At 38.6% G+C, this 16,604-nt stretch overlaps 1 protein-coding gene across 1 annotated transcript in view; it reads left to right on the plus strand.

Annotated features, from left to right (window-relative positions):
* The first annotated feature begins 1,710 nt into the window (after positions 1-1,710).
* Positions 1,711-16,604, plus strand: part of LOC124390099 (latent-transforming growth factor beta-binding protein 2-like) — a 106,668-nt gene continuing 91,774 nt past the window's right edge. Inside the window, 2 exon segments of the mRNA XM_046855810.1 lie at positions 1,711-2,580; positions 8,480-8,553. Coding sequence (XP_046711766.1) covers positions 2,159-2,580; positions 8,480-8,553 — 496 coding nt within the window. The 5' untranslated portion in view covers positions 1,711-2,158.

Raw genomic sequence — 16,604 nt, forward strand, 5'->3', positions numbered from 1 at the left:
GAACATACCTTTTTTCATTCTGTCTCCATTAGTGGTTTGGAACTGATGAACTGCCTCTAGTTCTGCTGGTTGCTGTAATAAATACTCTTCTTAGCCCATGCGGATCTGAACTGTAAAGTCCTGTCAAACATCTGATCAGCCTCCACTTTCCCTGAAGGTACAAAGATCTATTTCACTTAAAGTGATTATTAGCGGCTGGGACAATCAGCAGTTCAATGCAAGCTTATTTCTGTTGTGTGTTTGGAGAGAGTTTAATGGAATTGGACCCGATTTTCAGAGCAGTGCTAGAGAACCATGGGATGAGAAGTACAAATGTCTCCTTGCGGTTAGAGAGGGATGAGGTTGCCAATTCTCTTTGGATCGTTTAAACTCTTGAGGGAAAGTGGGAAAAGTTTTTCTTCCAGTCAGCGGAAGAAAACTGATGATATGGTAAAGAGGGATGAGGAAAGATGGATGTGATCTATTATATATTGCATGTTTTCCCAGAACTATGATATGCTAAGCAAGAATGTGTTGTAATTTCTAGATCACATGCAACATTAACGAGCATCAGATTTATTAAGTTTTGCCTTCAGTGTCCCAAGATAGTTGTTTCGGTGAGCAAATTGCTGCAGTAGGTGTGCATAAGTTCACTAGGGGTTTTATATGTTTGTAATAATCCTTTACATTAGCATCATCTTGCTTGCTGGTGTTGCAGGTTCAAGCATTTAAAGTGGCAGCTCCAAGTTTTTGGACTATTATGTACAGGAGGACATTTGCAAAATTTCTAACTTGTTCATTGCTCCATTGGTCCACTTATTATATCTCATATATTTACAAATATTTAAATGATCAACGATAAATGATACATTTCTGGGGGTTATAAATGCTAAATGTAAATCTACTTTAATCTTTAAATAAAAAGCAACTCTAAGAGACCCTCCATTTGATGCCTCACAATTACCCAACCTCCTTTGGAGTTCTCCATGTTGTCCTTGTGGTCATGTCAGTTTCCTCTGTTTTCACCAATCTAGATGGATTCGAGACTCTAAATTGTGTGTGAATAATAATCTTTCCATGGACTGGCACCCAATTTGATGTTTATGTTCAGAATGGCTTTAGAGTTCTCAATGATGGGTAGCGGGTAGCTTAATGTTTAGGATGTTGGACTTCTGAACAGAAGGTTGTGAGTTCAAATCCCACTACCACTACTGATGCACCCTTGATCAAGGCCCTTAACCCTTAAGTGCTCAGATGTATGAATGAGATAATAGTGAGTCACTTTGGATAAGGGTGTCTGCCAAGTACCATAAATGAAACTGATCACGAGGATTATTGACTGTTCATATGATGAATTTCCAAGACAAAAGAATAGTGTATTAAGAACCCTTACAGCACTCTTTAGTCCTTGACTGTAGGAACATCTGGATAATAGAAAAAAATCACTTCAAAATCTTGTTTTCACCTTCACTGAAAACTGAACAGTATCAAGTACAGGTCGATTCCAACACTAATAACTAAAAAAAACATTGATTTTTCAGGTTGTTTAATTGTTTACTTTAAAAGGTGTGTAAACGTTTGCACTCAACCGTGAAACGACAAGGTGTGTGATTATAAATGAAGGCGTTTGCGTGCAGTAGTAATTTGCGTTGATGGCAGGGAGAGTTTGAGTACGCAGAGGAGGAGTTCCCTCAGCCTCCTAAACCCTCCCGATGATTCGGAATTGAGAAGGAGCCGGGGAGGGAACGGAGCGCCATTCAATCTTCATACCACACACTACACACACCACAGCACAGCACACTACACATACCACCGCACACTACAGCACACTACAGCACAGGAGCAGAAGCGGCGCCTCCGCCACGCACATCAGCACCATGAGGCGTGAACGGGCGCGTGCACAGAGCGTCACATGCACGCTTAGTGGATAACAAGCACGCCGCGTTCAACACGCGTGTTTTTTTTCTCCCCTTTTTAATTAATTATTTTTCTGTTTTTTTTTTTTTTTTTTTTTTACATTTTTGTTCAGACTCTGGCTTGCATTATAATACGTGTTTGAAGATTTTTTTTCTTGTGGACGCGCGTGATTTCTCTTCACTGACAATCAAACTCTGGACAGCGACCGCAATACTTTTTTTTTCTTGGACTTGTTATCGCACTAAATAGACGTTAAAAAAACATGAACCGCGCGTGGGTTTTGCTCGTGCTGTCGGTCGGCATCTCGCTCGCGCGCACGTGCGACGCCTGGAAGGTTCGCGCAGGTGGCCGCGAGCGGAGAGACGCAGCCGCCGCCTCCGTGCACGCCGCCTTCGAGCAGCTGCGGGCAAGAAGCTTGAACGGAGTTCCTTTAGATCCGGGACGCATCATGTCCCATGCACTCGACTCGCAGGAAAGTCCCCGATCAGACACCGAGACCAAGACCGGCCCGGCGGATCATGCACCGCTGCAGGAGGGGGACACGGGAGAAGCCCGAGAGAAAGCCGGTAGAATCCCGAGGCAAACTGGCAGGAAGGTGGTTTCTGACAGAGCGAGGAGCATCAGCAAAATCAACACACCTGAGCGCGTGGACAGCATTCCTGCTCATCCAAAGCGCCTCACTGGGTAAGATTTACTCCCAGAATGTACAGTATGTACAGACTAACTTTTTTCCATTATGTGTTCAGAACACTGAATGTTCTACTACACTTTCAGATTCTGCAGAAGAACCAGTAGAAGCTTTCAGAAATGCATGCAAGCAGAACAACTTTAGAAATCTGGGCCCATTTTCCACTCAAGTACCCTTTAAGGAACACTTTCTATTCTGTAGGTTCTATTTGTTCATATGTGTTCAGAACAAAGAAATATTCCCCTCCAGTTTTAGATCCTATAGTAGAACCAGTGAATGCTTTCAGAAATGCTTGCATGCAGAACCATGTTAGAAAATTCGATACATTTCCCATTCAAATAACCCTTGAAGAACGCTTTTGTCAGTGTTGGCTTAAAATAATGAAGTTTTTTTTTTTTAAATGCAACACAACACAATGCAACAACATTTGAAAAGTAGGTAGAAAATGTTTCCCTATCAAATAACTCTTGAGGAGACCTTTCTTCCCAAAGTGTAGGAACCTTTGGAGGAGCTTACTGAATTTGTGCTTTTCTCAAATTAAGATTTCAATGTTGAAGGATTTCACCACACAGACAACCCAAAGAACACCAAATCCAGTCAACCTAAGGAGAACATTTTTGTAAGAATGAATAGTCAGAGAGTTACACATTCTTATGTGTACTCATGGTGCTCATTCTAATGCTGTAGATGCAAATTCAATTGTGTAGAGTGAAATCAAGACGTTTCAGCATTTCTTTGAGTATTTATTCATACACTAAAGGGTTAATCCAGTTCACTAGATGTTAGCATAGTCATGTGGGCACTACTGTTTATATACATAAGTACATTCATCTATAAATGGCCATAAACTCTGAGAATGAATGGTATGAATGGGATTCCTAACACAAGCTTAACTATAGCTACATAAATACTTGAACTTATCAGTGATGATAAATGCCCAGAAATCCCTTTCACAGCAAATCCAGATTCTTCAGTTCAACAGCAAATCCTTATTGTCAACTTATTACAGTGCTCACAGTGTCCAACTTGACTTATATAAACACCGTAAGCGTTAATTCAACACTGGGGATTATGCTGTGCACAGACAAGGAACGACAAGAATGTGATTCTCACCACAGCAGTAGTTCGGAATGGTTCTCAATTCACACGGATGCATTATTCAACGACCCTACCTACCATTAATGGATTTCCTGGGCTTTTTAGTACCACACTTACTTTAGAGTATTTGCCATCTGCACATGATAATTAATGCTAAATGGACAGTTGGTGATGTATGAGCAATCTGATGAAGTAGCCGTGTGATGAATTTCTTAAGAAGAGAGTAGTGGTGAAGGAATGTCTACACTGGGCCATGACTCATTTTAGGTAGAAGTTTGAGCGGTAAACTTGGTGGACGTGAGGAATGTATGTGTGGGTTCAGCTTGTGCTGTTCACTTGACGTCCACCTGTTATGGTTTGCTCTATAAAAGGCGTTAATTTCAGAGCAATCGCTAAGAAACAAGTGTAGTCATGTTATTATTACTATTGCTATTATTATAATAGAGGATATTTTCCTCTTTCATGAGCCAAACTGTTCTTGGGCAAAACGAGAGCATGCATACTTATTCAACCTGTTCCTGTTCTGAATTGCTCTCTGCAAAGAATAAATATATAAAAATTAATTCCTGTTTTATACAAACATTATGGCAGTTGCTAGTGGTGCCATTTGATCTTTCACATTTCCTATGAGTTGGCGAGACTCATGTTGGAGCCATTGTGCTGGTATATGTAGAGTGCTGCTGAAGTGTGTGCACATGTGCATATAGGTGTGTGTGTGTGTGCTACAGTCGATGCACACAGCCGGTCTACACGTGGTTCTTCCTTTAGAGCCCTGCCACCTTTTTGTAGATGCAGCTGGTTTTCAGAATCACCTGTTTCTCTCATGAAACATATTTGTATTTTTTTGCACTAAACAGACTTGTTAGACTGCATGGAAGTCCTTCTCTTCTAGCAAAGCCTCAAATTTCGACTCCATGTGCTTTGTTGCACAAATAAAGCATTGTACAGGGGGAATTGACAGAAATATGTGTATATAAGAATTATGGTGTTCTTTATAAATGCAGCTTTTGTTACCAAAGTCACATGCTCTGCATGCTATATCAGGACTTGGCATGAACACTCAAGAGTATCATATATTTTTAAAGTCTTATTTCTATAAGCTCATTTCTAAAAGAAAATAAACCTTAGTGCAATGCGTTCTCTGATATATGTTTGTAGGTTGTGGTTAGAAAATAGACTTGTTCTACTTTCTAAGTTCTTGTTCTTTCAACTCTACTGATAATAAAGTGTCGAATGTAAGCAATAAAACACAACAGGATGTGCAGTTATAGACAAATGAAAATGACAGGGAGGTGTGATCTGGACCAATGGTAAAGTTCTCAACACCACTTGGAAGCAGATTCTATATTTCCCTTGTTTTACAGCGATTTCCCAAAGATTTTATATTTTAAAAGGACATGAGATATTTTTTAAACTTTATCACTAATATCACCCTTTAATAATCATTTGCTCACCAGCCTCTATTTTTCTGCCAACTGAACTCAGTATTATCAAAAAAGAAAGCTTTGTCATGTCAATGATTAAACAAATGATAAAAATCTGTTTATGAGGAACGTCCAGCGTTCAAATCCCACTGTAGTGTATGATGTATTGTTAAAACAATAAAGTATTCGAAAAATGTCAATATATACAGCTATTTTAATTAACAGACACTTTCTGACCATTTAGATTGAAACATTCAACAGCACTGTGATGTGAAAATAAAATAATATTGTAGAAGAAATCTGACACTTCCTCTGTATTTGAGTCAAGAAATGTCTCTATATATGATTAGTTCAGCTTTATGAACTCATATGAATAAGTGAATGGTTAGGGTTGTGATATTGGGTGTGGTCAATGGATGTGGCTTTTCTCCCTCAGCTTGCAAGAATCCATATGGCTTATTTGTGACATCATGTTGGTGTAATAGTATGCAGCCCATTTAAACTACAATGGCCTTTGGTTTCTCTTTTTTTATGCATTCCACGGTGCTTTATACAGTATATGAGGTCAGTTAACCACCGATTCCATCATACAGCTCAGTGCGTTGAAAAATCTTTACATCCTTGTCTTTACCGTGTCTCAGTTTTCTTCTGCACAAAATACGAAATGGTTGTAAGCCTGCTATTGATACTTGATCTAGGGAACAGATTTTGTCTGTTTTTCAAAATGACACTAAACTTCTGTTTAAGGATTTTTTTCCCATGGGAATTGGAGTTCTCTTTTGTGTAATTACAAGAATACATTTCTGCCTGTGGTATGAAAAAAATAAAGAGGAGTAATGAATCCAGTGTCATAAATGATTGCTTACATATTGTTTTGCCTTTTCTTGTTTAATAATCTTTCATGTTATGATTTATTTTTGACCAGCATGTTCATGTTTTTTCATGATCATTCTTTATGGTGAGTGTATTGCATTCGATTTGCTCAATAGGTCCGGGTGTTATTTTGGTCTCTCAGGAAAACAGATAGTAGAGATGGGTACAAACGCTGTTATAACTCTTGAATAGAGAAGCAGGCAAACAAATCCAAATGTAAATCAGACTTAAAACAGGAAATAGGCAGTGATCAGGTGATCTACCAGTCACAAAAACCAGAGACATTCAAGAGAGACAAATCGAGAGTTGGAACAGGATTGACAAGAAGAGAACACCAAACCAAAACAACACCAAACAAACATGGCTCAGCATGGTCAGGGCGGGTAAACGCTAAACCATACTTTGTACAGAACACAGATTCACTAGGGTTTAAATATACAAACTAATCAAGGAGCAAACTGGAAGCAGGTGAGAGTATTCGCATACATGAGAGTGACAAACAATTTTGGGACATAGGTGGTGACAAGACAGGAATGAAAACAAAACATGTATACACAACATAGAGCACGGAATAGCATGCCATAGCACTGTGGGCTGTTATGAGGGGGAAATTTCTGACAGATGCCTACAAACACTCCTCTCCCTATGCTGTTCCCTTTGGGTAAGACATCCAAGCAAAGGCCAATGTGCCATTCTCCATTATGTTGACTGTTACCAGAGGAGCTGTGGAAAGTGACATGGGGCATATTGGCATAAGGCAGGCAGCCAGAAAACAACATCTGTGCTAGTGTTCGGTTGTTGGAACATTTGCATTCTAGCTGGGGTGTACATTGGAGGTCGGTCGCAAAACCTCAGGTATGAGTAAAGCGTGGGAGGCCTTTTGCCAGGCTCATTTTGTGGGGGGCATGGTAAAGGGAACTATCAAACCTATGCCTGCTCAGCATATGAGAAGCCATGTCACTGGCCTCAAGCACAAGCAGGGGTGGAAGTTTGTGTTGTCATCCTCAGGTGTGAGCAGGGGGTGGGATGCCTCTTTATCAGATTGTAGTAGCCATGTCATCTGCCTGAAGCAGGAGCAGGGGTGGGGAAACCATGCTGTCAATTTGAACCATGAGTAGGACTTTGTGAAACTGTACCATTGACCTCAAACAGAAGCAGGGTGTGGGAGGATGCAGCATCAGCTTTAGACTGGACCAGGGTGTGGGAGGATGCACTGTTGGCCTCATGCAAGAGCAGGACATGGGAGGAAACTGTTTAGGAAAGCCTGTATGCTTGGCATCTGAATGAAGCTTTGCTGGAGAGGCTGCTCTGATGGTCTTTGGTTCAAGTTTGTTAGAGGAGGCCCCCTCATAAGCCTCTGGAGGGAGCTCTGCAAGTGAGGCCATCCTCTGATCTCATCAGGGGAGGTCACTAGATGGAGCACAACTAGAGAAGCCACTTTGTCTGCTGTGGTCTTGGGCTCATCAGAGGAGGTCGCCTCATCGGGTAATCCACTCTCAAATTTAAATTGTGAAACATCCCCCACTTCACAATCTTTTATTCAGTGTTAAATTCAGGCCAACTGAAGATCACTCCAGGACCAGGCCTACAGTTTGTTTTCTGAAGTGAGCCGACAAATCAAAAAACGTAAATCAGATTTAAAACCGGAAACAGGCAGCGATCAGGTGATCTACAAAAAAATGCTACCAGGAAAATTAAAAAAACACAATATAATATACATAATCTAAATATGTAATACTATAATATTACATAATAATTGCATAAAATTCAAGATATAAGTAAATATTTTAAAATCATCAAACCATCATCGAATTTGGTTACAAGTTTTTTGTTAAATGAAAAATGGGGTCTCAGATCTTTGCACCCCACTGCAAGTCCAGGCAATATCAAATCATTACAACACAACGAATAATGTATTTTAAAGGAATTTTGGTGACTTACAGTTTTTTAAAATGAAGGTACAAATGAACCTCACATTATCATGCTTCCCATGTCTTACTGTTCAGAACATTTTACAAGGACTGTAATTTGCAATAAATGTTCTGCGTTTGAGAGAAAAGCCAACATTCCAGTAAAACTTTACAGTCTCTTTTAAAGCACCGGGTGATTTTCATACCCAGTGGTTGTTATCATCTGCCAAAATTTTCAGATATCCTCCATATTTATTTTCACACAGATCCCAATGTATAACACAGAGGCAGGCAGTGTGAATCCACAGCACTGGCTAGAGTTACACAACCAGCTTGAACATGTTACTGAATCACACACAATTTAAGTGTAATTATTTGACATATTTCTGTAGGGGCTCTTGCCATATTTGAACAAGATGAAACTATCGTGGCTTGCTTAATGAAAATCTCTGGAACATTAAAGTCTTTGCATGGGTCTTTAATTAGCATTACAGCCATGGCATGAGCTCCAAGTATTTTTTTTTTGAAGTGGTGCATGCTTCTAATACAAAGTTTGGTGCTAATAGAGATGGTGATTTTTGCTTCTGCAGGCCACATGTGTGTGGGGGTCAGCAGTGCTGTTCAGGATGGGCTGTTGCACCTGGAACAAACCGCTGCATCAAACGTGAGTCAATCACACTTTTTTTTCAGGATATGCCCTGTAGCACCATTCAGCAGAGCACATGCCTACATGAGACACACACACACACACACACACACACACACACACACACACACACACACACACACACACTCCGTCATAATCAGCACTGTAAGCGTGTTTTCAGAGTATCTCTATGACTTTTGCCAAATCTATATAAATATAATTTGTTAATGACACACTAAGCAGATAAAGCAGTGATCAGATCAATATATCAATATGTATACCGATATAAAGCTTATGTTGTTTTGAAACAACATACTTTTGCATATGTGATCCTGTAAACCTCGGTGTTGGCGAATTGCAACCTAGCGTGCATGCAAACATCCTGCTGGATTACGGTACCGAACAAGTATTTTTGCCATATTGTTCATCTTAAGGCACAAATTACCAGCCCACAGCATCTGGTTCACACAGTTCTCCTGACAGAGGTGCTTAATTATGGGTGTAGCTCTACTTTTATTTGGCCACAGCAATACTGGATACCTAAATGGCTACATAATTAAAAACAAAAAAAAAGGCAGATAAGGAGGAGTAATAAATAGCTGGTCACGTTTTGTAAAAAAACATCCAGCTGCAACATTTAGAAGTGCAACTATCTCTTTGTTATTGCATTCTTTTTTGTTTGTGGTTTGTGGAAAATGGCACATTCCTGGATGACAATCTGTTGCTATTTTAAGAACTTCTGAACATCTGCTTCAGAATCATTCAAGACTTTAACATATTTAATATTTAACAATATAAAGCAGAAAATGGCAAATCTGTATCAGATAGTTATATAGGTGTTAAGTATTTACTGTTCTAATATGTCATATCTGAAATTCAGGGCTTGGTATATAGCAAAAATGCCTTATTTGAGCTATGAGATGCATCAGTTACCACCTTTTTACTGTCCAACAGCTCTGAGCACCAAAATGAAAGGTTTCTGAAAAGTGTTGCCAAGCTTATCTTTAAGTTTTACAAGCACAGACATTTCTTGTAACTCACAAAAGGAAAGCCTCAATTATAACTGCCCTGTGTGCAGAGTTGGTGTGGGAGAGGAAATTTTTGCTTTGACATTTTTACATCATACAAATCTTACAGTTATATAGTATGCAAAATACTTTAACATTTTTAAATCGTTAATTAATAGATATGATATGAGACATGAGAACCACTTTATAAAGCTTAAACATTTAAGATGCGTAATTGTTCTAGTTAATATGTTGAAATGAGCAGGCTAACAGCATTTATAACACATTCTGATCGAGCGTCTGTATTTCTGCTGGTTTCCCAATTAAGAGTGAAGATGCAAACTCAAAATCAACACAAAAGCTTTTAAAAACCGTAGAAGAACATAACGTGTCAACTTGAAATCGGTTTGCACGGATGCGTTGACTATCAAGAGTGGCTTGCAAGATCATTCTTCTCTCTACATGTGGCCTCTCTTTAGTACATGGCTTTGATCCAGGTTGGAGCATAACACACCATGCCTGACTAAATGAGTAAAAACAAGTGCCACTGTGCCTGGCCTCAAACACGTCAGAGACCTTAACTCAGAGAGACACGCACACACGCAAACCCACCACAGATTGGCAACAAGGACAACTGTGAGGGGTTAGATCTGGAAGCAAAGCTACTAGAGAAAACATTCGTAGTGGGAGACGCATACTTTGTGCGTTACACACTTGCGTGTAGCTCCAAATTTAAACTGATGTATGCCATAGATGTGTGCCGTCAAGCATTTCATATGTTACATACTGTACATATACACACATGTACACACTACAGACTACGGGGGAAAGAAAACACACTCACAGTGGGGGAAAGAACAGACTGACCTGCGTGCCATTTGTAAAAACATTTAATACAACCTGCATCCCAGAATCCTCTGTTTCTCTATGACGGAATTGTAATCTTAAAGCTGTCAGTGGCAGCTTTTCTCATTAGGGAGGAACTGATGCCTAGAGCTATGGTTGAGTAACAGTGTCATACCTCCATAATTCATGTTGTGACTAAGCGCAGATTAACTACACACACACACACGCACGCACACAGAAACACACGCACACGCATACACACAGATGTAATAGTTTTACAGAAGAACGACTCTACATGCAGATGTGAAAGGGGCTCAATTTAGGATAGGATCACTGAAAGTCTTTCAGAGACAAGGTTGAAGAGCCGAAGCATGACAGACACCATCATTCTGGAGAACATGAGACATCCCTCAACTCAGTGTTGGACTTGTCCCAGAAAAATGCAGGTGTGAGAGTTATCTTAATTACCGTTCTTTTCCTTTTTACCCCCTCATCATGTTGAGAGAACATTCCCTCAAATACTTTTTTTTTCATCTAAGATTGTTTCCTCTTTGTAGTTGTGATAAATTCCTTTTTTTGGTTTACAATCTACAATAAACCCACAGCATCAATACCCTTACATACAAGAACCTCCTGATTTTATTTATTTGTTTGTTTACTTGAAGTCCATTTTAATCATATCCGGTATTTATACCGAACGTCTTTCTCTCTCTCACGCCTAATGTGAAGCACTTCCTAATAGTTCTTTTCAATTAAAACCAGACCAAACTCTTGGCTTCACTTGCACTCAATAAACTGTTTATCTTCATGCTTAATAATAAGCAACACCGAACAGTGTTGGACCAATCTGGAAAATTCAGGTCTTTCTGTGATGCCTAGTCTGATGCCGCACGATTTCCTCGTTCTGCTTGAGATTGGCGTCTATGTGTCTCAGTAGTGTGCGTTGACACACGGTTAGATAATAGCAAAACATTTCGCCTTCAGCAGCTTCCAAACACTTATAATAGATTACAGAGCGATGATCAGTACCTTCTGCTGCACTCGACATGGACCCACATGCATACCATGAAGATTTGCACTTCATAAAATACAGTTGAATGAGTTTGTGTCCTTACAAAAGCCTTGTGGACATTTACGACATGGGCAAATTCGTACCTAAATTTGTACCTGAGAGCTTTTCTATAATTCTAAACACCGTTGTGTGCTCATGTATATGATTTCTATTTACTCGAAACTCCCACCTTCCTTTTATATCCGCCTTTGTACTGTGACTGCTTTTACTTTTCTACATTTGCCTGCTGTAATGAATTATAATTCCACTAACTCACCCAGTAGAGAATGTGTTCCCTTCAAAATTTCATCTACATGTCCTTCAACTGTCCTTTTTGGCATGTTTAAATCCACATTTGTGTTTCTGTGCAGCTGCTTTGTAATAATATCTTTCAGTGTTGATGTGACGTGCCGATGTGACCTCGCTAAGATTTCTCTTTGGCTAAAAGTGCTTCATTTTTATTGGACATAATCTGTAGAAAAAATGTCTAATTTCTAACCAAACTAATCAGTTTGATTGTTTGCATATTAGGGAACAGGCAAACGATGAGGCAGAGACAGCGAAAGAACCAAAAACATGAAATATCACATGACACATTTGAGTCAAAAAATATGTCGTGATTTCTTTTGAAAGCATTTACTGATCTGATGTTGAAAATCTCACATGAAAATTGTAGAATGTAAAAAAAAGTTTTCATAGTTTTGAAGATGAAAGGTTTTGTAGTGTTTATTTAGGTTTAGGTAGAATTATGTAGGATTATAGTTTATGTTTACACTAATCAAATTCAGTTTTTATTTCTGTAGTGATCTAAAAACTGTAAACTGTAATTAGTTGAATTGCTAAAGAGTGTTTGGTTATATGCTATCCTTTCTTTTCAAGGGTTGCAGTACACAGGTGGCTCGCAGGCTTTATTATGTCTGTTTCAATATTTAGTATAAACACAGAATCTTATAAGCAGCTCACAATATTACCTCTGTTGTTGTTCTTTAATTTTAATCTTTATCTGGTATTCTTAGTTCATTTACTTTTTCCCATGGCTGACTCCAGGGGAAATTCTTCATATGGTGAATTTTTTGGACATTTTCAATTACTTTCCCAAGTAACCCCATGGGGTAGTATTAATACCGCAAATTTCTCCTTGGGGATCCATAAAGTTCATCTATCTATCTATCTATCTATCTATCTGTCTGTCTGTCTGTCTGTCTGTCTGTCTGTCTGTCTGTCTGTCTGTCTGTCTGTCTGTCTGTCTGAATTCATTTTGGAATCTTGATCACAGTTGCATCAAATAGGAAATGGGAAAAACAGTGCACACGTGTCCAATGATAGATACCAAAACTGAACATGTAAGCATTAACATATAGAATAATACATTTGATGGGGAAATTTGACATAATGGCTTATACCTGGCTTTATAGCATTAAACCATGTCAATAGCTGTGTTTGTTTAACTAACTAATGTGAAAGCTTGGCAGATAGATAAATAAATAAACAAACAACAACAACAAAGAAATAATGAAATTAAAAAGAAATGTATTATATAATTTAAGAAATCTTCATCATTTTAAAGCTGAGGTGTCAAATTGTTTAGAACGGGAACATTTTATTTTCATGGTCTACCTTTCTCCCAAATATTATTAAATATTATTATTTGTTAGATTTGAAGCCATGAAATTCTGTGATTTCTCTCTGAACCTACAGATGGGATCTGTCCTTTCAGATGGGATCTGTCAAAGATAGTGAGTGGCTGTGTGTACATATGCGAGAGAGCAGCAAAGTTTTACAGCTTCTTTTAGCTTCATCACCATGTGTTTACCAGCTGGTTGTGTGTCATTGTGTTAGCACGTGGACATTAGGTCCATTAGCAGTACTTTTGGCTGTTATGCTTTACAGTTTTATGAAGATTTATCAAGTAGAGTCCAGAAACCTTTCATGGAGTGAATGCTTTAAAAATCACTGAATATTAAAGATGGATAAATGGCAACATTTTTACGGTGTCTGTGAACACACTTCCTGTGACCCATGGAAAGTCATTAAAACAGGTTGGCTTCTGCTGTAAGGTTATTGAGTTGGCGGTGAGGTAATTTGCTACACCAACAGTCATGGAGGCCTTTCAGTTCTTTACTAGGCCTGGGTGGCTTAGGACCAGGGTTACACAGTTCACAGTACAGGGGCATAACTCTTCCTGACGGAGGAAAAGTTTTATAGGCCGACAGGCACAGCCTGAAATTAATACACACGTGAGTGAAGGCTCATTGTTATCCTCTATAGGGTTTAATACAATATTAGGTTGAATTTGGATATTAATTGATTACACAGATTAACAGATTAATGTACTGGTTTTACTTCTGTTCAGAAATCAGGAATTTAAGAATCTGACATGCAGTGAGCCACAACTGATGAAATATCAAGCATATTAATATCAAGCCTTATATTAGCTTGCTTCCACATTATGTTTTGCATAATTCTCTGTGGGTAAGTGAGAAAGCTTTAAAAATTTGTCTTTAATATTTAAATCAAAGACAGATTATCTGCATATGCCCAATGTAGTATGTAAGTTGTAGTATCTTCCCACTATGCACCACAATAAATACACACACAGTCTTGCCTTGCTGCCATATGGAGATCATTCGTACTGCTCACTGCTCTCATGAGATTGGCTGCTTCACAGTTTTGGGTGTAACACAACAAAGAAGCACTTCTTCTTCAAAGCATTTTATCACGTGGTATGTCAGATCTCAGTTATCTGAAATTAGAGGTGAAGGGTTGCACTGGTGACCCAATTCAGTGGTAGCCAAAATACTGACACGGGTTGCTGAAAGATTATATTCCCAATAAGCTTTCAGAGAAGCATGAAGATAGAACCTAATACTGTATATTACAAGATAGAATGGAAAATACAGAATAAGATTTACGCCTACATGATATCATAAAAATGCCGGACTGCGAAACATAAAGAAAATAATTGCTGTAAAATGCTATGGTGTGTTTTAGTAAAGTCTAATATGCGCTATGGCGTGTCACTTGCCCTTTAAACTATTTTATTTCTTCTGTCTGAATACTTTCTTACTATTTATTTCCATTTGAACATTTTCTCTCTTGATATCATGACTAATGATTCTCTCCAGTCTTTATTATAAATTAGCTGTCTCATTCTTAATGCCTATTTCCTAAAGAAGGCTCTGACTTTCTCCATTCCTGCAACACTTAGCCTTCTAATGGTTCCTGGCACAACAATTACTTTGCTGAAAGTGATTATTTTATATGATGACTTTTCTTGTAAAATAATTAAATTCACTCAGTAATGCTCAGTGCTGAAGCACCATTTCTAGGAACATTTCAAATCCATAGAAATTCTCTTGGACAGTGCAGGAGGAATTAACACCATTCTTCATTTAGTTGGCCTTTTGATTATGATTATGGTGGAGTTTTGCTTAACGTGTTTTTGAAGGCCGTAGCATATAATAGAAATTAAATTCTTTTACCCAAAGTGCTTGGGTTTGGGTTAAGAATATTTCAGCATTGGACAGTCAGATAATGTCTGATTAAGTCAGATCACCTAACAAAACTAAATGTAGGCTTATTACAGTGTTAATGACAGATTAGTGCAAGTAGTGGCATAAATTCCTTGAATTTTATGTGAGGGGTATTATGTTATAGGTTTTATGTAAGTGGTTTTATGACACAGTGTTTGTCCTTTGCTGCTGGAGCATAACAGCACTGAATGTTCAGTCTTTTGCATTTTGAAGTAAGCAGATATGAAACAATGTGGCAATCAGAAAGCATCACATCACTCATTCCATTTACTGAATGACCTGTTATGTGGTAAAATGAGAAGAAATGGAGTGTAAGTGTATCATGCTCACTCTTTGGGCCACTGCATCTCTTCACCTCACCACCCATGGCTGGACATCCTTCCTGGACATCCTTGGCTATGCTGAGAAGGTTTTTTTTTTTTTTGTTCTTTACAAATGTTTGTTTTTTATTATATCCTACCGTGTAAAAGAGAGCACATTTTTTGACCAAATGAAAGGAATGCAGAGCAATTAGTTTTAATGATGTGCAGAACAAGTCAGCATGACAGCAATTATTGCAACATTGTTGGGCCAAGCTGCATGTGGAAGCAGTGACAGTGCAGGAAACACTAACACACCCAATACACTACAATGAGAACAGTGTTTTCATGGTGTCAGAGTCCAACTGCGCCCATCTTTAACCATGATTTAAGGTAGTGACCACGTATTGGGTCATGGAGGCATTAATTAGACCCATGACGCAAAATAGCAACCGGATACCGAGATTTCTTTCACTGAAGAAACACTGTTTGATTTTTATGTGGTTTTTGATTGATGCTCTCATAAACTGGTCCAAGAATTTTCATAATAAACATAGGAAAATTATGCAGAACTATACGCTCAAATTGTAAGACAAATCCACGTAGTCAGGTGATGATTCAGAACAACACAGCCTTAAAATGTTTGGCCTAGAATAGAAATGCTCAAGGATTAAGTGAGATTTCTGGACATATATCGTTATGATGTGAGAATCGTTGCGATACTAGAAACTGTTTTTCGTGTCAGTAGGAGCATATGGAAAAATTAGACTCCCATTAGGGGTCGCCACAGTGGATCATCCGTATTCATGGTCCACATGTTCGATTTGGCACATGTTTTACGCTGGATGCCCTTCCTAACGCAACCCTCCCCATTGATCCGGGCTTGGGACCGGCACTAAGAGTGCACTGGCTTGTGCAACCCTAATGGCTGGGGTTGGTTCCCTGACCGGGGATCGAACGCGAGCCGCAGCGGTAAAAGCGCCGCATCTTAACCACTAGACCAGCAGGGAACCTAAGTTATTTAAAGTTATTTAACATATCAATTTAAATATATTGTATATTAAAAGTTTTTTTTTCTTAAATAAAAATTTATTAATAAGTTAAAATAAAATGTCAATGTTGTAATTATTTCATGTGTATGCACGCACAGTCTTTACCAAAAAAAGAAAAGAAAAACTTGATACGATAGATTTGGATAGGATTGAAATTCCAGAGATACTCCAGAAATAAATACAGTACCCCACGTTCTCAAGAAAAACTTGTCCAATCCAAAAACAGCTCAACATTCCAGAAATATGAAAGTTCAATGTAGAGGAATCAGAATATGTCTCGA

Source organism: Silurus meridionalis, chromosome 8, assembly GCF_014805685.1.
Source record: "Silurus meridionalis isolate SWU-2019-XX chromosome 8, ASM1480568v1, whole genome shotgun sequence".
Taxonomy (NCBI): Eukaryota; Metazoa; Chordata; class Actinopteri; order Siluriformes; family Siluridae; genus Silurus; species Silurus meridionalis.